The 24,775-nt window shown below is 41.1% G+C and overlaps 5 protein-coding genes across 6 annotated transcripts in view; all 5 read right to left on the reverse strand.

Annotated features, from left to right (window-relative positions):
- Positions 1 to 122: 122 nt before the first annotated feature.
- Positions 123 to 3,118, reverse strand: LOC121879997 (rhodopsin-like). The gene is made up of 2 exons (XM_042386891.1): positions 3,011 to 3,118; positions 123 to 1,400 (listed from the first exon to the last, which is right to left on the reverse strand). Exon 2 carries the CDS (start codon positions 1,398 to 1,400, stop codon positions 267 to 269), a length of 1,134 nt encoding a protein of 377 aa, XP_042242825.1. The 5' UTR covers positions 3,011 to 3,118; the 3' UTR covers positions 123 to 266.
- Positions 3,119 to 3,657: 539 nt separating this feature from the next.
- On the reverse strand, positions 3,658 to 4,613 carry LOC121880082 (rhodopsin-like). Its single transcript, XM_042387139.1, has 3 exons — positions 4,395 to 4,613; positions 3,945 to 4,110; positions 3,658 to 3,908 (listed from the first exon to the last, which is right to left on the reverse strand). The coding sequence occupies exons 1-3, from the start codon at positions 4,611 to 4,613 to the stop codon at positions 3,658 to 3,660; spliced, it is 636 nt and encodes a 211-aa protein (XP_042243073.1).
- A 5,811-nt stretch (positions 4,614 to 10,424) lies between these two features.
- LOC121880089 (rhodopsin-like) lies at positions 10,425 to 12,886 on the reverse strand. The gene is made up of 2 exons (XM_042387146.1): positions 12,782 to 12,886; positions 10,425 to 11,665 (listed from the first exon to the last, which is right to left on the reverse strand). Exon 2 carries the CDS (start codon positions 11,663 to 11,665, stop codon positions 10,526 to 10,528), a length of 1,140 nt encoding a protein of 379 aa, XP_042243080.1. The 5' UTR covers positions 12,782 to 12,886; the 3' UTR covers positions 10,425 to 10,525.
- Positions 12,827 to 15,756, reverse strand: LOC121880083 (rhodopsin-like). The gene is made up of 2 exons (XM_042387140.1): positions 14,947 to 15,756; positions 12,827 to 12,943 (listed from the first exon to the last, which is right to left on the reverse strand). Exons 1-2 carry the CDS (start codon positions 15,754 to 15,756, stop codon positions 12,827 to 12,829), a joined length of 927 nt encoding a protein of 308 aa, XP_042243074.1.
- Positions 15,757 to 23,740: 7,984 nt separating this feature from the next.
- LOC121880022 (rhodopsin-like) overlaps positions 23,741 to 24,775 on the reverse strand; it is a 20,912-nt gene continuing 19,877 nt past the window's right edge. For both annotated transcript variants that reach the window (XM_042386975.1, XM_042386974.1), the window contains exon 2: positions 23,741 to 24,775. This exon is cut by the window's right edge and continues 200 nt beyond it. In XM_042386975.1, coding sequence (XP_042242909.1) covers positions 23,848 to 24,775 — 928 coding nt within the window. In that variant the 3' untranslated portion in view covers positions 23,741 to 23,847.

Raw genomic sequence — 24,775 nt, forward strand, 5'->3', positions numbered from 1 at the left:
TTGTAGGTTTTCAAAACTAAAAAAGCGTTTAGTTATCACTCGCATATCATGTTATTCGTTTGCTTTTAAATTAGCTGAGTAAAAAAGACATAGCAAGACAAAAGGAGACAAATAAATGACAATTAAATTGCTGGGTTTATTGGAAATTGGGATATAATTGGAGTATAAAGGGAATTATTTCAGAGATCATCAAAACACGTTTTATTCATTCATATTCCGTAAACGATTGAAGGTCAGTCAATATCCCGAGTCCATAACCTGTGGTTCTAAGCACTTTCGGTTTTCTCCGGCACAGCAGTGGTGCTGGTAGAGGCAGTTTCGGAGATTGTATCATCGTCACTTTTGCAAGCAAGGCAGGGCAGCTTCTTCTCCAGGGCAGCTCGGTACCTAGGGTGGCTGATGGCGTACACAACGGGGTTGTACACAGCGTTACCCTTAGCGAACACGGATCCCCAGATGGTATAGATGGGAGAAACAGAGGGCTTGTTGAGCATGCCAGCCCAGTTAATGACGAGGTATGGGGTCCAGGCAATGAACCACAGGGCCACTGTCATCATGGCAACCTTGGCCAGACGGCACTCGGCGGAAGTCTTCTGGGATTCTTCATTCCTCAGGGACTTGACACCCATCTTCTTGGCCTGGTCACGCATGCCTTTCTCGTGGACGGCAACAGCCTTGACAATGAAGAAATAGCAATAGATAGTGATAAAGAGAGGGGAGAAGTATACAATGCAAGAGTACACATAGAGATAGCTGTGGGAGAGCATGGTCTCGGTCAGATAGTCAGTACCACAGGCAGTCATGTTACCCTCAGGTACGTAACGATTCCAGCCGAAGAAGGGAGGAAGGCACCAGGCAAAGGAGAATAGCCAAGCGAAGAGGATCCTGAGCGTGGCTCCCTTGGAGGAGAGAGGCTCACCAGCGACGCCCTTGACGATGACATTGTAGCGGTCCAAGGTGATAAACACCATGCTCCAGATGGATATACATCCGAAGAGGGATCCCAAAAAACCATATATCTCGCAGAAGAGGGCGCCAAGTACCCATGTTCGCCAGTAGCATGTGATCACCATGGGTGGGAACATGGTGAACATCATGAGGAAGTCAGAGAAGGCCAGGGAAACGACAAGAAGGTTAGCAGGAGTGCGGAGAGATTTGGTATTCATGAACACCCAGACGACGACGAAGTTGCCAGCCACGGAAAGACATCCCATGACGATCATGAAGAACATGATCAATCCATACCAGAGGGGATTCATGGGGGGGAACTGGTACCAGTGAGGATCCACCATGTGAAGGATCTCCTTAGGTACAGTGTCCACCAGCGTGTAGTTCCCATAAGGGTTGGTGGAGGGAAGGGAGAATTCATCCTGGTTGGCCGGATTGTTCCAGGAAGACATCTGTAATAAGGGTACGTAATTAGTAGCTGGTAACCCTACTTATATTGTCTAGAATTCTGAAATACAGCAATTGTGTACCGCTTTTTAGGTTATTATATGTCATTCATATATTGGACCCCGCAACATTACCACGATAAAACAGATTCGAGATGTGCCTGTATCTTTTTTAAGGATCACGATTTCCAAAATACCTAAGACTAACATGAAAACCTAAAGTGTTGCGATAGTCTTTGATTTTTGGCCCTATCAGTTAAAGAAATAGAGAAATTCGAAACAATTTTGCTATTGATTGTAGTGTCTGTCGAAAGATATCCTGGTGATAAACTTCATCATTATTAAGACACAAGAGAACGGTAGGACAAGTGTTTATTTTTAATATTTGACATTTGGCCCTATAAAAATTGTACGCGGGTCTATACATTATTCTGAAGAGGATATAGTACGCAGGGAACCAAAATGTATACGCATAAACATTTAATGTGATCGGACCGGAAAAAATGACGTATTACATTAATTTTCAGCTAGACAAAGAAAAGGGGAAGAGTTACCAAACATTTTCTTTTCCACCATTAGCGAACATAAATGATATACTAATGAAATAAAAGTTGTATTTTAAAGCGCTTATTTACACACACACACACACACACACACACACACACACACACACATATATATATATATATATATATATATATATATATATATATATATATATATATATATATATATATATATATATATATATATATATATATATATATATATATATATATATATATATATATATATATATATATATATATATATATATATATATATATATATATATATATATATATATATATAAATTCATTTATTTATTTATTATTATTTTTGTTTTTATTCAATGATAATTTAAAAAGCAGAATACGGTAACGCGAACCTCGAAAAAAAAATCTGAGGCGTTGAGCTCCTTTTACATACCCTGCACCAAGTCTATGGACATAAAACATAAAATGACACTTTTGCATTCAGGTAAGAGGCCCTGAACTTTGAACACTTGCTGTCAAATCCATATCAGATATTGCATGTGATAATAAATTTATTGTACGAGCAACACTGCATATTTCATTTATACTCCATAGATTTTATCACACTACAGCCCCAAGTGTCATGTGTTATACCAGGGGTTCTCAACCAGGGGGGAATTTCCCCCCTCAGGTTTTCAGGGGGGGTGGGGAAACTGATACTAATGTGGAAAAAATAAAGGATTTTCAGTATTATATGCATATTATTTGGAATGCACTTTTTGAGGCAGACAATCTTGGAAAGGAGGGGGGAATGACATTCTGACAAATGGTGAAAAGGGTGCATGGGGCAAACAAGGTTGAGAACCACTGTGATATACAGTATATAATTCCGAAACTATGGGGTATTTTGACACGATGGTCATTTATCATTATGTACGATATGTCAGGAATACACTCAAAATTATGAAATGTGTGTGTGTATATGTATGTATGCTGTATATATTATATTTCATAAAAAATATGCTCACAACAGTTATGATGCTCATCACTTTGTTAAAATAACGTTTTACAACTACTGTCTTGGTTATGTAGTCAACTTACGGTTCGAATATGAGTTGAAGAACTTTCCGGAGAACTACTTCAATCTCTGACGTCCAGTTGAGGTATGAGACCCTGCCAGAAGACTTCTGTGAGTTGTGGTCGAGCTCCAGCCACTTATATACTCGTACTCGTACATCAGCAAGCACCGCATGCTACACGAAGCCCGATGATGAGTTCCGGGAGTTGCAGTGGCCTGGCTCTAATATGGTTGCACAACTTAAGGTACAGAAACACACACACACACACACACACACACACACACACACATATATATATATATATATATATATATATATATATATATATATATATATATATATATATATATATATATATATATATATATATATTATATATTTAACTTTCTTATCATTCGATATTTTATCTTTAACACGAGTCAGCGAGTTTCTTTCATAATATTTACACGTCACATGACTTTAGTACCTTGTTAGTTAAAGACATGAAAATATTGCAAATATTTTGGATGTTGGATTTTGGGAATATATTTCAACCAGAATTTTTGGACGTGAGTTTTTCAGAAAAAATAGATATATACCTAAAATGGGCAACTAAATAAGAGATAAACTGAAAGTTTTTTTTAATAACGGACATCTAGATCGGTTTATTGAGGAGAAAGAGATACAAGGTCATGCATCCAGTAATTCGTTACAATGTATGATACTGCCCTCGGCACTCTCAGACTTCTCGTTGATAGCGGTAGCAGTGGCGGTGGAAACAGTCTCTGAAGAGCTATCACGACCTTCAGTAGCGCAAGACAAGAATGGCAGCTTCTCCAGGGCAGCCTTGTACTTGGGGTGGCTGATGGCGTACAAGTTGGGGTTGTAGACAGCGTTGGCCTTGGCAAACACGGAGCTCCAGATGGAGAAGAGAGGAGTCCCTTAAAACTTTTTGATTATGCCACACACAGGCTCACAGCCGAAGAGGGAACCGGGGAAGGCGTACACTTCGCAGAAGACGGCACTCTGTATCCATGTCTTCCAGTAACAATTGATGACTATGGATGGGAACATAGTCAGCATCATGAAGAAGTCAGGAACAGCCAGATTGACGACGAGGAGGTTAGCTGGGCTTCGGAGAGACTTGCGCCCGTATTATTAAACATCTTCCCTTGAAGAGGGTCGTCGTGTTTCAACCCGAGTTTTAAACTAAATGAGTCCTGAGGGACACCGCAGTACTGTACTTAACGGGATGGTGTGGCGGTAAAATTAACTAATTCCAATAAAATTAATTGGAATTGGTTAATTTTACCGCCACACCATCCCGTTAAGTACTGTACTGCGGTGTCCCTCAGGACTCATTTAGTTTAAAACTCGGGTTGAAACACGACGACCCTCTTCAAGGGAAGATGTTTAATAATACGGGCGTTGGTGTTCGTGAAGACCCAGATGACGACAAAGTTGCCGAAGACGGACAGAGTGCCCATAACAACCATCCAGAAACCGACCAGGCCGTACCACAGGGGGTTCATGGGAGGGAACTGGTACCAATGAGGATCCACCATATGGAGGATTCCTTTGGGTACAGTGTCGACCACTGTGTAGTTCCCATAAGGGCTGGTGGAGGGAAGGCTGTTGGAGACCATGTTGAATTGAATTGAATTGAAACAGTTTATTTAGCCAGAAAACACAGATACAGAGTGGATAATAATAACAATATTAACATGGCTGAGCCAGTTGAGAGCCTGCGCTCTCTTGTAGGCACCTGATATATACTATACATTTATCTCAAGGAAGTATTATGTAACATTTAGTATCATCTGGAATAGTACAATAGTATGGTGGTAATAAGAACATCTCATAATGTTGCCACGGTTATCACTTCAATATTTATTTATTTTATTAGTTATTATTATTATTTTTTATTTATTTATATATATATACATGCATATACACATACATATGCATACTGTATATATATATATATATATATATATATATATATATATATATATATATATATATATATATATATACACACACACACACATACATACACGTACACATATACATATAAATTACAGTGGAATTGTGGAATTGAAAAACATAAGTATAATGGGGGAGCAGTACAACCTGGGATGTACAGTAATAAGGTTGAACAAGAGGACAGAGCTGTCAGGATTATGTCTAGTTGGCAATTATGTTTATTGCAATGATAATTACTTTATTTACATGATAATTTCCGATAAAAGGAAAACAATATTGCTGCAGTTTTTAAATAAATTCAAGGAGTGAACAGTAAGAAATTGTGAATAGAAAAAGGAAGGACACTGAAGAATTAATGATGGTCAAGCACTACATTCTATTTATTAGTGTGGATGAGGAATGGAATAAAACTAAAACTGGGGAAGATACAGGATTATTTTTTTAAATAATATACTGATTTTAATTGCTGTACAGATTTAGAAAAATATCAGTCATGCGTATGAGAGTAATTCATAGGTTCTTTAAAAAGTCATACTGTAGAATGAAGTATGGAGGACATCTTTTTAATGTGTTTGTAAGTTGAGGACGAAGGTCAATAAAAAATAAAACTGATTTATTTATAATGCGATAATAAAACACAAAAGGAATGAACTTAAAAAGAGAGATATGATTTTATTTGAGGTCAATAATATCCAGAGAAAATATTAACACAACAATATGAATAAACTTGTTTGATAGAAGAAAACAAGAAAGACAAAAATCGATGTTAAGTTTGTGTTAAGAATGGCACAAAAGACCTAACTCAATTTTAAGTTTGCTCAGCAGTGTCTCAGGGGTGCACTGCATAAAGCTACTTCTGGTTCATTTCAAGAACTTTATTTTCTGTAGTATCAGTAGATGTAACTCACCGTGTCAATAGATTTTAGGGCTGAAGAATTTCATGAACTACTTCAAACACCTGAGATACCTGCTATGTGTCCTCTGTACTCCTCATAGCTTACCTGTGACGTCACTAAGTCTTATAATCGAATCATGTTGGGAATCTCTTATTCCTTTTCATTTTTTCCGCTTCCATGAAACCATGCAAGTATCGTCCCATAGTACTACTTTCCCTGCATATATTCTTCAAGGTAAAGTACCAATGAGAAGAACGACTAGTACCATTGTGTCAAGATTTCGTACGAGTGATGTTCTATAAATTATGACTTGAGACACAGGCGTGCAATCTAGTACAAACAGTAAAGCTACGAGTGTGTTGCAAAGACTCGTCAATCTTATGATAATTACACTAGCATGATTGTGATGTCTTTGCAGTGGAGTTAATTTCAAAGACAATTCCTTAGTGAGTTAATCTCTTATAATTGTTTTAACATTCAATATAATGTAATTTTACAGTATATCTTTATATACAGAGTTTAATGAACTGGCAGTACAATATGAACTGGATATTTTAGAAAATGTATACGAGTAAGGTATGGATGAACATAAACACATACACAATAAGTGGTCAAAGTCAGATTTTTATTCACAGTGAGGTTAACATATATTACATTTAACTAACCTGAAACACATTGTATCTATGGATGAGTGAAACTTTAAACAAATGACGCATTTTCTTTAATAACTTATTATGTGTACACTTCAAATTAAATTCCTAATGGTAATCCACTTATTTTTTTTCTGTATTGGTTGAGGATACGGAAATTTTAACAATCAAGTACATTAGAATCTTGTAGAATCTTTTCTAGTCTCTTCCTGTCGAATATTCTCATCTGTCGCGGTACAATTAAACTTAACCAAATTCGGTTCCTTGTCGTTTTTCTATAGAGTTTCCCCAACTTGTGGGTTATATGTTGATTTTGTTCCATCTACTCTCCACATCTGGTGGTTTGATTTAGAGCTTCTGTCTTTATATCCACTGAAAGATATATATGACGGTATGATAACTAGGAAGTCATTATTGCCATGGATGATTACTCCTTATAATATATACTGTATCCATTACTGAGATTAAGTAATGGAAATATTATAACGAATATAATAATGCAAAAATATATAGAACGAACAGGCAGTAAGGAATGAGGAACACAGAGAAACCTTATGTGAATGAGGACACACAACACTAAGATGGACTGTTGTACTGAGAACTACTTCCCCAACGTTGGCTTGCTCACTGTGAAATCCTACAGTTTTTAATGAAATGTTCTTCCGGAAACTTAGCATGAATGCTACAGAGAGGTAGACACATCTACATTCTTTCTCCTATGTGTATTCATGTGACAATATTTTGGGGGGGTATATCATTTGTTACTGCCTTTGGAACTTAACAGATGAATACATAATATATGAACAACTCTTACCTAATTAGATTGGCATATGTATAAATGTTTTACATGTTAGTGAGATGAGCTCGCTAGTACACTTGCTTATTAGACCTCATAAGATATCACCATGAGGAGGTGACAGGCCAAATATTAACACATCTAGGCTGCACTAACAGTAGAAGAAAACGTGACAAATAGGAAATTGCATAAAAGAGTTAACTCCCGTGTCCATTCCGGCCCACCGCTGTAATTAGATCATGATGTTCCAGACTCTTCTCCTGCTTCAGCTTCTTCGCATTAGGGTTTGTCTGCTGTCCTTCCGCACCATCTGTGCTGTTTTACGTCCGCATTGGCCCAGAATGTTTTATTTTCTTAGTTAATTAGGAGAGGGGAGTGTTGGTTTTCTAGGTTCGGATTGTTTGGCTTGTTAGTGCTCCTGACTTCGGCCATTTTTCTGGCTTTTGCTTCCCCCTGTTTACGTGTTTTGGCCAACCCCCTCCCCTTTTTTTTTCTTGTGTGGTGCTTCACGCCAAGGGCTTCCCTTAGTTGGTTGTTTTGCCCACGTGGGCGGCCCTCCTCGTGCGAGTGCGGTTGTCTCTTTTTACTGTACCTTGTAGCCACGTGCTGTGGTGTCCGAGCTGGTGCTCATTCCTCCTCTTCGAGTTACTCGGATAGGATTTGGTTTTGCCACCCGATTTTTTCTCCCCTCCCCCCCTACAAGAGAACTCAGGTTCTCAACTGGCTCAGCTATGTTAATATTGTTATTATTATCCACTCTGTATCTGTGTTTTTTCTCTCGTACAGGCCCACGCGCCGAGTCGTTACTCGGTTTCGTTGTCTGACTTGGGTTTTTTGGCATGGAGAGGCGTCTTTAGTCCCTCCTTCCTCTCTACTCATGTGTGTTCTCGGACGGGTGGCGGCTGCTTTTTTTCGGTTGATTTAGGGTGGGGCAGGGGGAGTACAAGTGGGCTCGGATGCGGGGTGAAGGTTAACAACAGGTCGGTTACCCTGCTGAAGCGGGGCCTGTTCCACCAGCGACCGCCTGCTAAACCACCCCGTACCTTCTGGTCCTTGGATAAAGTCCTCACTCTTCTGGGCTCGGTAAGTACTACTCCTCCAGTCTTGTGAACTATACTGACAACCTAGCCTGAGGGCCACTGGCCTTATGTTGTCTGTTTTTCCTATGTTCCTGTTACTATGAAGGTTTTTACCTTGACATGGATTAATCTGATATCTGTCTCACCCCAGGATCCATTCACCATCCGATCATTAAAGGACCGCCTACTACAGAAGGCCCTATTCCTTGTAGCGCTGGCCACGGGCTTCAGGTCCTCCCAGCTGAAGGCACTCACGAGGTTCGGCCACTGGACTTCCTTCGCCCAAGGAGATTCTGCGGTGCCCTTGGCACCTTCTCCCACCTCCTTGGCGAAAAATGAGCGGGAGAACCACAGGCTCCTGCCAGTAGCGGTTCAGGCATGGAACCGACTCTGCCTGGTCGTGACCTTCCGCCAATACCTCTCCGCTACGGCCGATCACACCACCGGCCAGCATCATCTCTTCGTTCTTCCTCAGTTGGGCTGCCCGCTGTCAGTCAGGGGACTGGCAGACAGATTGCGGTAGGTTATAGAGGAGGCTGACCCTGGAAAGGCCTCACGTCCCCACAGGCCTTCCGGAGGACCCATTCCCTCTCACAGGTCCAGGAAGCAGGTCAGTGGAAATCGGCCTCCTGCTTAATAGCAAGAACCTGTCTTACCAGGTGTCAAACGCACCCTGCGTGGCAATGGCTCTCACCCCTCGACCCACAGACAGTACGCTAGAAAAAAAAAACCATAGTAATGTAGCTTAGTCTAGAATAAATAAAATTCAAATTGTTCTGCGTGTGCTCACTGTTCCCCTTACATCCAAGCACCCTCCTTCCTGTGGAATTTAACAAGTGCACTAGAGAGCTCATCTCACTAAAATAGGGGTTTTGAAGCTTGCTGAAAAGTCTATTTTTGGTGAGTGAGCGAAGCTAGTGCACGCACTTATCCCGCCCTTCCTTTGGCTCCATCCCCCTGCTTTTCCTGATGTAGGGTTTTGGAAAGGAATGGACGCTGGAGTTCAACTCTCAATCAAGCAGTGACACGGCGCAGCTATTTTGCGCAATTTCCTATTTGTCACGTTTTCTTCTACTGTTAGTGCAGTCTAGACTGATCTAGATGTGTTAATATTTGGCCTGTCACCTTACTAAGGGTGATTTCTTATGAGGTCTAATAAGCAAGTGCACTAGCTTCTCTCGCCCAAAAATATTCTTTTCAGCAAGCTTCCAAGCCCCTATTATAAACACACTTGACTTAGTTTTTGGTGGTTCTCTGCTATATGAATGGCTTTCTTTGGTGGTTCTCTGCTATATGAATGGTTTTCTTTGGTGGTTCTCTGCTATATGAATGGTTTTCTTTTGATATAAACACAAATCCTCCATTTGCATGGAAATTGTTTTAATTAATGTAAATATTTATATAAAGGTTCTTTCCCGGTGTTTTAGAAGCGAAGAAAACGAGTGGTTCCTTATCTGAGTTCGTTGAGCTTAGTCGAGTATGACTTTTGTTGGCTTCAACCACGTCATGTGTAGTGAAGATTGTTTGTTGACTGTAGGCAAGTGAGGCTTGTTTGTTGGCTTCATATACGTGTTAGTGTTGTTTGTTGACTGTAGGCAAGTGGGGTTTTTTGTTGACATGACTAAACAATTATTTTGTATATAGTGACACACGTAGGTCCTGTGCAGAAAATTATTTTCCCTAGGCTGGCATTGATTAAAATATTGTTCTTTTCTTAATGATGTCGGATTTGTGGGAATTTATAAATTAGAACATAACTACAGAACCAAAATTGTTATTGTATTAATAATCACAGTTTTTCATGTTCAGTATCGGCATCCATCACGGTGTAAAATAAAGCCATAATCTTCTTTATAAATATTTCCTAATATTTTTTTCCAACATCCATACTTAAGCTTCCAGTGAAGAAGACACTATTAAGTGACAGCCACATTGCCATTGAATGAGCTTGACGGTTCACCTTGGTGAGAAATGCTAAATCTGTGTAACCTGCGAGGTGTTTTGACTACCGCCTCAATTCAATAAGAATAGGTAAAAAAAAATCTGTAGCTAGATTTTCAATGCAAGGTTATTTCAAATGGTTCATACATTTATGGGATACATAAAGTTATCTATCCTGTGATCAATGTTGTCAGAATGTCTGAGAGTGTTTTAAGCACTCTCAGACTTCTCGGTGATAGCGGTAGCAGTTCCGGTGGAACCACAGTCTGATTGGCTGTCGCGGCCTTCAGTAGCGCAGGACAAGAATGGCAGCTTCTTCTCCAGGGCAGCTCTGTACTTAGGATGGCTGATGGCGTAAACGATGGGGTTGTAGACAGCGTTGGCCTTGGCAAATACGGAGCCCCAGATAGAGAAAAGAGGAGTCACGTGGGACTTGTTGATCATGCCAGCGTAGTTGATGATGAGGTAAGGGGTCCAGGCCATGAACCACAGGGACACTGTCATCAGAGCAACCTTAGCCAGACGGCACTCAGCAGAGGTCTTCTGTGCTTCTTCACTCCTGAGAGACTTGACACCCATCTTCTTAGCCTGTTCACGCATCTGGTTTTCATGAGCAGCGACAGCCTTGACGATGAAGGTGTAGCTGTACACGATCACGATGAGAGGAACAAAGTAAACCCACACGGAGTAGATGTAGAGGTAGCTGTGGGAGAAGACATCTTCAGTGAGGTAATCAGTACCGCAAGCAGTCATGTTGCCCTCAGGCACGTAGCGGTTCCAGCCGAAGAAGGGAGGCAGGCACCAGGCAAAGGCGAATGTCCAAGTGAAGAAAATCCTGAGCATGGCTCCCTTGGAGTTTAGAGGCTCAGCAGCGACACCCTTGACAATGACATTGTAGCGGTCATATGTGATCCACAGCATGGTCCAGATAGACACACAGCCGAAGAGTGAACCGAAGAAGGCGTACAGTTCACAGAAGGTGGCACTGAGTATCCATGTCTGCCAGTAACAATTGATGACCATGGGTGGGAACATAGTCAGCATCATGAGGAAGTCAGAAACAGCCAGGTTGACGACGAGGAGGTTAGCTGGGCTTCGGAGAGACTTTGTGGCCATGAAGACCCAGATGACAACAAAGTTGCCGAAGACGGACAGAGTGCCCATAACAACCATCCAGAAACCGACCAGGCCGTACCACAGGGGGTTCATGGGAGGGAACTGGTACCAATGAGGATCCACCATATGGAGGATTTCTTTGGGTACAGTGTCGACCACTGTGTAGTTCCCATAAGGGTTGGTGGAGGGAAGGCTGTTGGAGACCATGTTGGCCGGATTGTCCCAGTAAGACATCTAGAAGTAATAAATAATTATGTGAATGCTTTTTGTAGTGAGTAAACCCAAGTACAGTAGAAAGGGAGGAAGATAATCAGAAATTATTCATACAATATGAAAGTAAATTACAGTTCGTTGATAAAGAGGTTAAATTAGTATATTTAGAGTTGATTCTGGAAAGAAGTACGACTTGGAGATGATTAATGGATCTGGAGATTTTTGGGGGTGGGGGGCAATGATGTGGTGTAGAAATAAGCGAAACATCTGTAAAATAATGATTAGACTTATATACACACGAGAAATGTGAGTGATAATAACAAAAACACGAACATCAAATTACAGTAAAAATAAATGAACTACTGTATAGGGACTTTGTCAATAATATTAATGAAATAATCTGTCAAAATTGTTAATAAAATAACTTTTAGACGATAGATGACAAAATGGTGGGAAATGGCAGATTCGTTGACTGTTGCTGATAGACGCAAATATCACAAATGTAAACAAATTCACTAAATAAAAAAAGATAACAGACGTTTAAACCGAAGGAGACTTTTATAAAAGGTTATTTAACTTAAGCGTGGAAGTTTGTGGCTATATGATGCGTGTGTGTGTGGGGGGGGGGGGTATTTATTTTATTACTGCATTATGTAAGAAAAGATTTGTATATATGAATGTCTGTGAGGTACGTACGTGTACCTCATATGGTGTATATCGACAGAGACAATAGACGTACATTGTTTCTACAGTTCACAGGAGCATTCGAACCCTAGTCTTCCTGGGTGAAGGACAAGATGGTGGCATTTATACTTACCTAACACACAAGGAGACTCTAGGATTTGATGCCATCTTGAACTGTTACTATTATATATGTATTTTATACTGGCATACACACACTAAATAAACAAAGGCATTGAATTTGTAAGGGATGTTGACAAAATATGTGACACTTATTGTAAGTAAAATTTGATAAATTATTTTTAAAGGGGACTTTTTATAGACTTATTTCAATATAGCAATGCTGAAAATGAACAATGTCGTGCAGGTATATAGACATTTGATAAGGTGAAGAAAGAAGAATAAGTTCTTTCTACCATATATATCAAGAGGTTCATGTCAGGAAATGTAGCTCACCTTGTCAATGGATTTGGAGTCTGAAGAATTTCTGGAAGAACTACTTCAGACACGGATGGTTCCTGTGATACAGCTGGCTTGTGCTAACTGGCTGTCACTGGCCTGGCACCCATAACTTTTGTACTCCTGACAGTTTCCACATGACTGCACAAAGCCTAGTAACTGAATAATGAAATTGGAATTGGTTATTTCCGCGTACTTACGTCAGCACAACCGAGCATGTATGGTTTCGTTCTGACCAGACCTCCCCTTTTTTTGTAGTCGGGTGAAGTTACTACCTGAGTGGTAAAATCGTCTCTATTGCTTTTTTAGATGTTGTCAAAACCCAAGTTCATTTACAGCGGACTGATGATTGGCACATATGAATTCTAAACTTTATAATTATAATTTATTTTTCCTTACCATAGGGCTGAAATATCTGGTCACAAAAATTTGTAAGGTGAGAATTTGTCCACAGATATAAGGTGTGCTTGAATTTTTTAAGTAATCCCGTGTGCGGTATGGCCTTTTAGGGTATTATGCATACTGGTTCTGCATTATGGCTTCTGGTTGATTCAATATATGCCCTCATTAGAAGTCTTATTAAGAAATTATATGTTCATGGAACTTAACATTTATGTTCTTCTTGACCCTCAGTTGATTGTTTATTTCGTTTGTTTCCAGCAGTGAAAATACTTAACCTGGCAGTCATCCAGGTTAATAACACTATTGTTGCCATTGCTCTCATCTTCAGTATGGTAATTATAATGATCATCAGTAACGTTGTTGGTGATGACATCGTCATTGCATCATTATGGTGTTTACCAGTAATGCTACTGTTGCCGTTACTGCTAACTTTATTTCCATGTTGACCAACAATGCTACTGTAGCTGTCGTATCATATAATCTTCAATATGTTACTTAGTAACGATGTTATTGTCATTGCTGCCATGGTCAAGATCTTCATGTTGTGCTAGAGACTGGTGTTCATGTATAATGTGTCGGCATCCCTGTGGGCATAGCGCGGTGTATCCCAAGACAGTCTGACACACAGTCACATTTTAGTTGGGCAATACAGCGCCTTAAGAGTCATCGAATAAATTCTCTTTTTGCAAAATGAATTAGTGTGTACCTAATCTAATTAAGGTATGATACGGGTTACGCGAGCGATTTTCTGAATTCTAGATGTGGCACATGGATTTGTGACACTCTTATTCAACGTTGGTCTTTCAGTCTCACTAGACTTTTTAGTTTAATATATAACAACAAACTGCATACACACACACACACACACACACACACACACACACACACATGTATAAATTTGCGGTTTTATTATTTGGATTTATTTTTAATAGGACAAGTGTCTAAAAAATTTGCTTTTCTGGACTGTGAAGAGCATTGTTCGTGTGGAAACGTTATAAAAAATACAGTGTTCACAATAAATGGTTCACGCCAATATTAAGGTAACACTTATCACGTAATTAAAAATCTCTTCAAGTCCTGGCGTGACAGAACAGCAATAGTCGGCACCATCTATCTTATGCTGCAAGTTGTTCCCAGAACATCAGCTGATGCCGCCGCAGTAACCAATCACATTTTAGAATAGTAAGTCCCGCCTCCACAATATCCGCCCAATACGAAATAATATAAAAGCCGTTGCCAGGCTCAGGCTCAGGCTCAGGAGTTCAGAAATTCTGCAGAATTTGAGTTGGCTCTTCCTTACTTTATTGTGTCAACCTGCGGTGGACCTCTCCAGCTCATATCCTTTCATCACGGCAAGCTAACTTACGGAAAGTCCTCATGTGTATTTATTCTCTTAGGTCTAAGGACACATCAGGCTTAATGTAACAATTGTTTGTCCTACTTGTGAACCTTCCCAATGATTATTTTACATAATAGAACACACTTATTCTCCTTGGCCAACGATTCTTGCCAAATTGTTAATGTTCGTTTCATCCACCCGAGGCCATCACAGTATTCATATAAATTTTTCCCTTTTTATAAGTGTTTACAGTGTTCATACTTTTCTCCCATTTTTCAGTTATCACATTGAACGCACTTTTTTTTTCTCTTTTATCAGTGATTTATTATTTTAACTTTGTATATAACTTTTTGTGTTGGTTTGTATATATTAATATTAAGTATAGTTGAAAGAAAATTATTACATGTTTGACTACCCTCACATTCTGTGCTTCCTCACTCCTGAGAGACTTGACACCCATCTTCTTAGCCTGTTCACGCATCTGGTTTTCATGAGTAGCGACAGCCTTGACGATGAATGTGTAGCTGTACACGATCACGATGAGAGGAACAAAGTAAACCCACACGGAGTAGATGTAGAGGTAGCTGTGGGAGAAGACATCTTCAGTGAGGTAATCAGTACCGCAAGCAGTCATGTTGCCCTCAGGCACGTAGCGGTTCCAGCCGAAGAAGGGAGGCAGGCACCAGGCAAAGGCGAATGTCCAAGTGAAGAAAATTTTGAGCATGGCTCCCTTGGAGCTTAGAGGCTCAGCAGCGACACCCTTGACAATGACATTGTAGCGGTCATATGTGATCCACAGCATGGTCCAGATAGACACACAGCCGAAGAGTGAACCGAAGAAGGCGTACAGTTCACAGAAGATGGCACTGAGTATCCATGTCTGCCAGTAACAATTGATGACCATGGGTGGGAACATAGTCAGCATCATGAGGAAGTCAGAAACAGCCAGGTTGACGACGAGGAGGTTAGCTGGGCTTCGGAGAGACTTTGTGGCCATGAAGACCCAGATGACGACAAAGTTGCCGAAGACGGACAGAGTGCCCATAACAACCATCCAGAAACCGACCAGGCCGTACCACAGGGGGTTCATGGGAGGGAACTGGTACCAATGAGGATCCACCATATGGAGGATTTCTTTGGTTACAGTGTCGACCACTGTGTAGTTCCCATAAGGGCTGGTGGAGGGAAGGCCGTTGGAGGCCATGTTGGCAGGATTGTCCCAGTAAGACATCTAAAAAAAAAAATGAAAATTAAGGAAATTGATAGTTTATCACAAGTAAAATATTGGCAGAAGGAGTAATCTTATATATTTTTAGGTATTTCATCAAAATGAGCGAGGAGCTGTCTCGTGTTTCTGAAAACTCGACATATTATGAAGAAAATTAAACTTTTAAGGAATTGTTGAATTACAATGTCAGTCGTATAATAATGGTGCAATTGTTTTTTGTTTTGTTTTTAGGCATTTATACTGGTTTACTCGATGAAGTAACTTACATGTAGTATATAGTATAATAAAAGTACTTCCTTCTGGTCTTATGTGTATTAAGAAAGTTTAGGTATTGATATATTTCCTCCAAGGTAAACAGTAAAGCTGAATTTTGTTTTAATTAAATTGTAATAATGAAAACAGGAAGCACTGCAGTATAGATTAAATCTAACGGAATTTCAAGGGGGTCACAAAATCCACACGGACGGAGGTTAGTTTTGAGAAGAATAAAACTGAATTTAAGGGTGAAGGTGATGATTTACACTAGGACCCCAAGTGACATTATGTTCATCCTTGGGTGAGGAGGAATGGGGTGATTGTATGTGAGTGACAGGGAATGATAATACAAAATTGATCTTTTGCTGAAGTCTTGATTGGTTATATCAGCAAGTACGGCTGGTAGTACGGTACGGTACGGAATATTTTTACGTACTCCGTACCTGGGTAAAATACCGTACCGTAATTTCGTACCGTACCCCCAATTATTTTTCCGTACCGTACAGTACGGAAAAAATACCGTACCGTAATTCCGTACTTTTATCGTACCATCGGCAAAATATATTTACATCAAAATAATTATCTATTTGTGAACAATTTATTAGAGTACATGTGTGGATTTGAAAAGGAACATTTACGAAGTGACTATAGATGTAAATGTGCCCACATAATATTGTTGCCTTATTACGGAACTTTATTTCTTATTATACCTAATTTACAACGAAGCAAAAATATGTGTCATCTTACCAATAACGTGCAATATTAGATAAAGTGCCCCTGCCTGCCTGCCTTGGATGACTGCTCCCTCCCGACGGCGATGGAAGGAGTGAATGTGGAGAGTTGGAGACACTACTCTCAAGTTATACGTGAATAGTGACGCAACGTGGTCAGTACCAGACTACCAGCTGGCGGACAGTACTGATCACGTAAGTCCACTCACAGAAGCCACCAACGCATTAACCCTTTGAAGATCGATGACACATTTCTTTTCTCTTTTCTGACTATTATTAGATGATTTTATTCAATTTAGGAAGGGTATATGAAAGACAATAGACAGATGGCTAATTCAGCTAGTCTACAGTATACTGATTATTCCCATAAATCCTTCCTAAGCTGCATAACAGTGTCTAATGATAGCCAGAATAAACTGTCAAAATGCGTCACAATCCTCAAGGGGTTAATAATTGCATGATCATGTTTTTAAGCCTGGGGTACGGTACGGTACGGAATTTTGCTCATTTTTCCGTACTTAAATCGTACCGTACCGTACTTCAAGGAAAATATCGTACCGTAATTCCGTACCGTACATTCTGAGTAAATATCAACCGTACCGTACCGTACCGTAATGCCAGTCTTGTAGCTGTCCACCTCATCGTCGAGTGCGGATAATGAAGGAGACGCGATCCCAGATATTTAGTAAGAACAAATGATTGAATATATAATTTTACTTTTTCTGATTATTCTCATTTTGTGATATTCCTGTCATATCTAATTAAATGTGTAAAAGAGAATACAGTACAACAAGTCATAGATTGAGACCAACACAACACAGGGAAGTGTTAGTTACCTTGTCAAGTGGATTTTTGGGCTAAAGAATTTCACGAAGAACTATTTCAGACACCGTTGCTTCTGTGGTACTTCTGGCTTGTTCAGACTGCTGATGACCGGCTCACCATCCACATGATTGCATTTGAGCCCTCTAATCACTTTAACAATTGAAGCTGGATAAATACAGTGTGATATATGGCTGAATATTACTGAAAACTAATTTGTTGTATATTTTATCCCCGAGGAGATAACAAAATGTTCAGCATATACAACTAGTCTCAAGAATGACTAAAGTGAATAAATATACCGTATTAACGCGAGATAAGAGCCACTACCGGCATTTACCCAGGACTTCAGTGCACCAAAACCATACACATGACCGGAACCCAGCCACCTGTAAACTACCTGAGCTCGTTGTTGGGGACCGGATACCGTGCGACAAACAAGTTGTATTGTACATACATAAATAGTTTGTTTTATACTATTTCACTCTTAAATATTCTATTATTTACAACTTAGATAAAAAAATCCTTATACCATCGGTGAGCCTCACTAGTATGTTAATATTCCAAGTCTGTAATTAAGTCATAAATTAACTCTCTGCTGGAATATATATATATATATATATATATATATATATATATATATATATATATATATATATATATATATATATATATATATATCCACCTGAAAAGTGCTCCCCCATTGAGAATCCCACAGTTTTTAACATGGTACTAAAATTTGGTATATTTATCTTTTGCATGTACACTTAATTCAGTATCAAAACTGAATTTTCTGTTGTTTGAAAACATATGTTATTATGTGATATAGAATTCTGTAACAAAATTAGTTTAGTTATTCCTCTGAAATGTAAGAGAGTGGTCCGGACTGTATGGACTTGAGAAAGTAGGCATGGACTGCTGAGATCAGCAAAATATGAAAATTTTATATAAATCCTTAAATTGTGATGTTATCCTTGATTGTTATGTTGTGGGGTTTCGAGATATTGGTTCACACTCAGGATGGGATGGAGAAAGGAAACTCACAGTGTGCTCTCTGTATACATGTTGTATTGGATGTACAATGCAGCTTGGTGCTGGGAAGGCAGCATGGTTACAAGCGTTGAGTAGAGAGAGCTGAGGGTACTCAGAGGATGACCAGCTTGAGGGTCGCCATAGCAGCCGGCTGGAGCGGGAGCCGCCAGGCGAGAGAGGAGGAGGAGGTGTTGCTTGCTGGTAGCTGTGGGTAGAAAGAGGTAGGTCACCACGAGGTGAGGTCTTATATGACGGGGGTAGGCGTTACTTAATAGTTGACCTCAGTCGTGTAAAGCGGCGCTGGTTGCTGACCCAGACGACGAGGGCAGGCTGGTGAAATCGAGGAACGGCTAGTCAGCTACAAACGGTGTTTGTAGGGGAGGAATCCACTACAATACTCCCCCTTCCCTCCAGGCTGTGTAGGAGACTTGTTGTCTGCAGGGTTGCATTCCACATGTGAGGCATAACGGGCGGTGCAGGAGACTTGTTGTCGGCAGGGCTGTATGCCATATGTGAGACATAACGGCGAGGGCGTGGATGAGCCGGCCGCTAGGGGAGACAACTGTCTAGATACACGAGATCTGTGGGAGAAGAGAGGGAGAAGGAGGGTTGTGGAGGCGATGAATGTTGTGCTTCCCTCGCGGCAGGTACAGAGTCCTCAGATGCACCTGCTGGGGTATGTGGGTCTGGGTCAGGAGCAGGGGCTGCATCAGGAAGAGGGTCCATGACAGTAGCAGGGTGCATGACAGCAGCAGGGTCCACGACAGCAGCAGGGTGCAGGACAGTAGCAGGGAGTACCTGAAGGAGAAAAAAAGGGTGTGTGGGGCCGCTCAGGCGCATGGGCCGCGTCGGGAGCAGGGGCTGCCAGGCAGGAGCGGAGGAGGGTCCAGGACAGTGGCAGGGGGTACTGTTGGGCCGGGGGCGGCGTCTGAGGCAGGACGGTGTGTTGGGGTCAGTAGGACGTGGTGCTTGGGGCAGGAAGAGGAGCTGGTGTCTGCTTAGAGAAGCAGAGCTGCTCTAGGGTGTCTAACCTGCGGTGTAGAGACAGTAGTTGTAGAGCCAATGAGAGCTGCCTCTGTGTGGATAAGCCAGTCTTCCATGTTGCTTGAAGACTGGGAGCGTGATCAGTTTCTTCTCCATCCTGTGTGAGTGCGAATCTTCGGGGGTCACCATTTGTGGGGTTTCGAGATATTGGTTCGCACTCAGGATGGGATGGAGAAAGGAAACTCACAGTGTGCTCTCTGTATAAGAACATAAGAATGGAGGAAACTGCAGCGGGCCTATTGGCCCATACTGGGCAGTCCCGTTTACACCCAACCCCTATTGCTCATATAAGCATCCAACCCATGTTTGAAGCTATTCAGCATATTCGAGTTAATGATGATATTTGGTAACTTGTTCCATTCATCCACTACTCTGTTTCTAAACCAGTGTTTACCTATTTCCCACCTAAATCTAAATTTGTCTAATTTAAAACCATTGTTACGAGTTTGCTCCTGGTTGGATAGTTTGAGTACCTTTGTAATGGCCCCTTTGTTTAGCCCTGCCTTCCACTTGTACACCTCTATCAGGTCGCCCTCGCTCTACTTCTCTCGAGGGAGTGCAATTTAAGATGCTTTAACCTGTCTCTATACTCAATGTTCCTAATGCCCGGGATTAGTCTTGTCATTCTCCTCTGAATTCTTTCCAAGGATTCTATATCCATTCTGTAATACGGTGACCAGAACTGAACTGCGTAATCCAGGTGTGGTCTCACAAGAGCAAGATACAGTTTTAGGATGACCTCGCTAGTCTTGTAACTAACACTCCTTTGTATGAACCCAAGTACTTTATTAGCCTTGTTACGAGCAAAAACACATTGTTTACTTGGCTTAAGGTTCCTGCTTATCATTACTCCTAAATCTCTCTCGCAGTCGGATTTCTCTATGGCATCGTTGTTCATCTGGTATCTGGTTTCCCTGTTTACATCTCCTATACTGAGTACTTTACATTTGTCCACGTTGAATTTCATCTGCCATTTTTCAGACCATGTTGTATTGGATGTGCAATGCAGCTTGGTGCTGGGAAGGCAGCATGGTTACAAGCGATGAGTAGAGAGAGCTGGTTGGTGAGGGTGCTCAGAGGATGGAGGTCGCCATGGTAGCGGGCTAGAGCGAGGGCCGCCAGGCAGGAGCTGAGGAGGAGGTGTTGCTTGCTGGTAGCTGTGGGTAGAAAGAGGTAGGTCACCACGAGGTGAGGTCTTATATGGCGGGGGTAGGCGTGGCTTAATAGTTGACCTCAGTCCTGTAAGGCGGCGCTGGTTGCTGACCTAGACCACGAGGGCAGGCTGGTGAAATCGAGGATCGGCTAGTCAGCGACAAACGGCGTTTGTAGGGGAGGAATCCACTGCAATGTGATCTAAAGCATTGCATGAAGAAGATTAATGATTTAATATTAATTAGAAATGATTTGTAAGTTTTAAATTGTTGTAACTCAACAAAAATTGATTGAAGCAACAGAATATTTTGTGAAATAATTGTGAGTTATTGTTATACATATGTAAATATATCAGTAAATAAGTTCTGTAATGTTATCTTTTTATACGTCAATTGCAAAATAGATTGATGATTGTAGATCATGATGATATTAGTGACTATATGTAAATAATTGAGACTTATTCATAAACTGTTAGATACTGAGAAAAAAGTTTGGTTAATTTGGAGTTTAGTAGACAGGGTCAGTTCAGGTCCACATAATAGTGACAACGTGGTGACTAGGAGTGTTCGAGTGTGTAATCACTGAAATTTTAACAGATTTAAGAGGAATGATTAAGTGCAGAGAACAGCGTCGTGACCTGTACATGACTTTCATCGACCTAACCAAGGCCTTCGACTCGGTCAACAGGGAAGCCCTCTGACCAAAATTCATCGCCATTGTGAGGCAACTCCACGATGGCATGAACGGCAGTGTCCTGCACAACAGCACCCAGTCAGAGTTCTTCCCCATCCAAACAGGGGTTAAACAAGGATTGTGTACTGGCACCAACTCTCTTTTCCATTTTCTTGGCTTCCTTCCTTACTCGTGCAAGTGCCAATTTAGCCGGCGGGGTGAACATCCAGTAACGGGTAAAGGGTCTTTTCAACATAAGACGACTCCAGGCAAGAACTAAGGTGTCGACAGCGTTCATTACTGAACTTCAGTATGCAGACGACCTCACCCTTGTTGCTCACACTGAACACGACCTACAGGAGATTCTAAACACCTATGCAGACGCGAATAAGTCAAATTCTCTTTCAACCTGCCCCTGGTTCAGACACACCTCAACCATCCATCCAGCTTAACGGTACTACCCTCTCTAATGTTACTCACTTTCTGTATCACGGCTCCCACCTGTCCACCACCGCGAACATTGATAGAGATTCAGCATGGATCAGATGTGCATCTCAAGCCTTTGGCAGACTCCGAAACCGTGTCTTCAGCTGTAGGGAGCTGAAACTATCTACAAAGCTGCACGTATATCGAGCAGTAGTCCTCCCCACCCTGCTATAGGGCAGTGAGACATGGGTTACATACAGGAGGCACTCAAGGCACTTGAAAACTTTCACCAACGTAGTCTACGTTCCATTCTCCGTGTTCGATGGGAAGACAAGAAAACAAATGCCAGTATTCTTGCTGACACCAACTGTAGGGGCATCGAGGATGCCATTATCCATGAACTAAGCTGGACTGGCCATGTTACCCGCATGGACGACAGTAGACTGCCAAACCAGCTACTTTACAGTCACCTAACGAATAGTAAACGTAATGCCGGCGGGCAAGTGAAAAGGTATAAGGATAGTCTTAAGACAAACCTGAAAAAGTGCCAAATCGACCCCCCCCCCCTCACCTGGGAGTCGATTACTCCACGTTGTAATGCTTGGAGGAGCACCACACGAGAAGGTGTCAATACTTTCGAGTTAGCCCGACTGCAAACCGAGGCAGACAAGCGCCAACGCCGGAAAGACGCTGCCACCGCCCCTCCTGCACTAGATGCAGCCATCCTCATGTGCAACAAATGTGGACGACCCTGCGGGTCTCGTATCGGCCTCTTTAGTCACCTCAAAAGTCACTAACCTTGTTGACATCCCTGTCATAACTGGATGATCGTCATACTCGATACCGAGTTACAGCACATTAGTAGAAGTAGTAGTAGTTGTGTGTGAGCTGGAATTTTAACTAGTAATCAAACAGCCAGACTTAGAGAGGGCAGTGTGAAGAGTCATTCTCAGACGAGATATCAAAGAGGTAGTCAGGTTGTAAGTCTCCCTCTAGTTGTGTGAATGCTCAGTGAGAAGTATGATTTGGTTTATATCATGATGCATAGAATTTAATGAAAGAAGTTCGCTAATGAATAGTGGTGGATTTAAGAGCATAAAAGTTTGTTTGTATACACAGTATGTGTACTATTATGATGAACAGTAATGATAATTAGAAAAGTCTCTGTCATAAATGTATGCTTTTGCTGAAACTCATATATTATCTTTCTGCAATTATTAATGTTGCATGTTAACAGTATTCCTTATTAATTATGTATATGTATATTTAAACTGGGTATTTAACCCATCTTTACTTACGAGGAACTTATTAAATTGATATCCCTTTGTTCTTTAAGTTTTAGATAAGGTAACATAAAGTTTGAACCATAGTATCAGCTCGTGCTTCTAAAGCTCACCAATTGCCAACTTTGTCTGAATATTAAAGAATAAAGTAACACGCTCAAATAATCTGAGGGTGTATAATTCACTTAATTCACTATAATGATAACTGCTGGTGTGATGTTAAAAGTCTTATACTGGTGTCAACCCAACCGGTGTGATATTAGATTGCAGCACTATACTGGTGGAAATAACGGTGACAACATTGATTGCACTATACTGTACTAGAATTACGGCAACACCGAGTACCACAGTTCGTAGTCTGTGTGTGTGTGTGTGTGTGTGTGTCGTTAATAATGGAAGGAAGTAAAACTTCGTATATTTAACTCTTATTTCCGAATTATCCATATTATATTATCCCTAACCGGTAACTTAATTAGTTTATTAAATATTGTATATAATGTTTACATAGTTGTGGTCATTCATTTCACGTGTATATGTCTTTGTTTTTGGTTATATATATTAAAAGGAAAATTAAACATTTTTTTTAATTGCTGGGATATTTAAAAAGTTCATACAATTGTAAGAATTAAGGACTCATAAATCGTATCTTCACGTTCGTTTGAAAAACCGAAAGTCTCTTAAGCACTTTCTGACTTTTCGTTCGTAGTGACAGTGGAAGTTGTGTCTCCCTGAGACTCACGACCTTCCGTTGCGCAGGACAAGCAGGGCAGCTTCTTCTCCAGGGCAGCTCGGTACTTAGGGTGGCTGATGGCGTACACAATGGGGTTGTAGACGGAGTTAGCTTTAGCGAAGACGGATCCCCAGATGGTTAGGAGAGGACTCACACTAGGCTTGTTGATCATGCCAGCGTAGTTGATGATAAGGTATGGGGTCCAGGCCATGAACCACAGGGACACTGTCATCAGAGCAACCTTGGCCAGACGGCACTCATTAGAGGTCTTCTTCGCTTCTTCACTCCTGAGAGACTTGACACCCATCTTCTTAGCCTGTTCACGCATCTGTCTTTCGTGAGCAGAGACAGCCGAGACGATGAAGGTGTAGCTGTAAACGATGATGGTGAGAGGAGTGAAGTAAACCCATGAGGAATAAAAGTAAAGGTACAGGTGAGAAGAGAGTGACTCTTTGAGGTAGTCAGTGCCGCAAGCAGTCAAGTTGCCTTCAGGAACGTAAGCATTAAAGCCGAAGAGTGGTGGCAAGCACCAGCCAATGGCCGTTACCCAACTGAAGAGGATTCTCAGCATGGCTCCTTTGGTGGTAAGAGGAGTAGCAGAGACGCCCTTGACGATGACATTATAGCGGTCCAATGTGATGAAGACCATGGAGAAGATAGAACAGCAGCCTACAATGGAGCCAATGCACCCATAAAGTTCGCATGCAAATGCACCCCAAATCCATGTCTGATAATAGCAATTAATGACCATGGGTGGGCACATGAAGAACATCATGAGGAAATCGGAAATGGCCAAGTTGACGACGAGTAGGTTGGCTGGACTACGGAGGGCCTTAGTGTTCATGAAGACCCAGATGACGACAAAGTTGCCGCAG

This window comes from Homarus americanus, unplaced genomic scaffold (genome assembly GCF_018991925.1).
Source record: "Homarus americanus isolate GMGI-L3 unplaced genomic scaffold, GMGI_Hamer_2.0 scaffold30108, whole genome shotgun sequence".
Classification (NCBI taxonomy): Eukaryota; Metazoa; Arthropoda; class Malacostraca; order Decapoda; family Nephropidae; genus Homarus; species Homarus americanus.

Bases quoted from the DNA above. Each gene is read 5' to 3' on its own strand.
- LOC121879997 (XM_042386891.1), bottom strand. From the start codon at position 1,400: ATGTCTTCCTGGAACAATCCGGCCAACCAGGATGAATTCTCCCTTCCC.
- LOC121880082 (XM_042387139.1), bottom strand. From the start codon at position 4,613: ATGGTCTCCAACAGCCTTCCCTCCACCAGCCCTTATGGGAACTACACA. The intron at 4,111-4,394 runs GCCCGTATTATT...TACGGGCGCAAG, and splicing joins GGGTCTTCACGAACACCAAC to TCTCTCCGAAGCCCAGCTAA. The intron at 3,909-3,944 runs GTGAGCCTGTGT...AAAAGTTTTAAG, and splicing joins CCCCGGTTCCCTCTTCGGCT to GGACTCCTCTCTTCTCCATC.
- LOC121880089 (XM_042387146.1), bottom strand. From the start codon at position 11,665: ATGTCTTACTGGGACAATCCGGCCAACATGGTCTCCAACAGCCTTCCC.
- LOC121880083 (XM_042387140.1), bottom strand. From the start codon at position 15,756: ATGTCTTACTGGGACAATCCTGCCAACATGGCCTCCAACGGCCTTCCC. The intron at 12,944-14,946 runs GTGAGGGTAGTC...TTCATTATTCAG, and splicing joins GGAGTGAGGAAGCACAGAAT to TTACTAGGCTTTGTGCAGTC.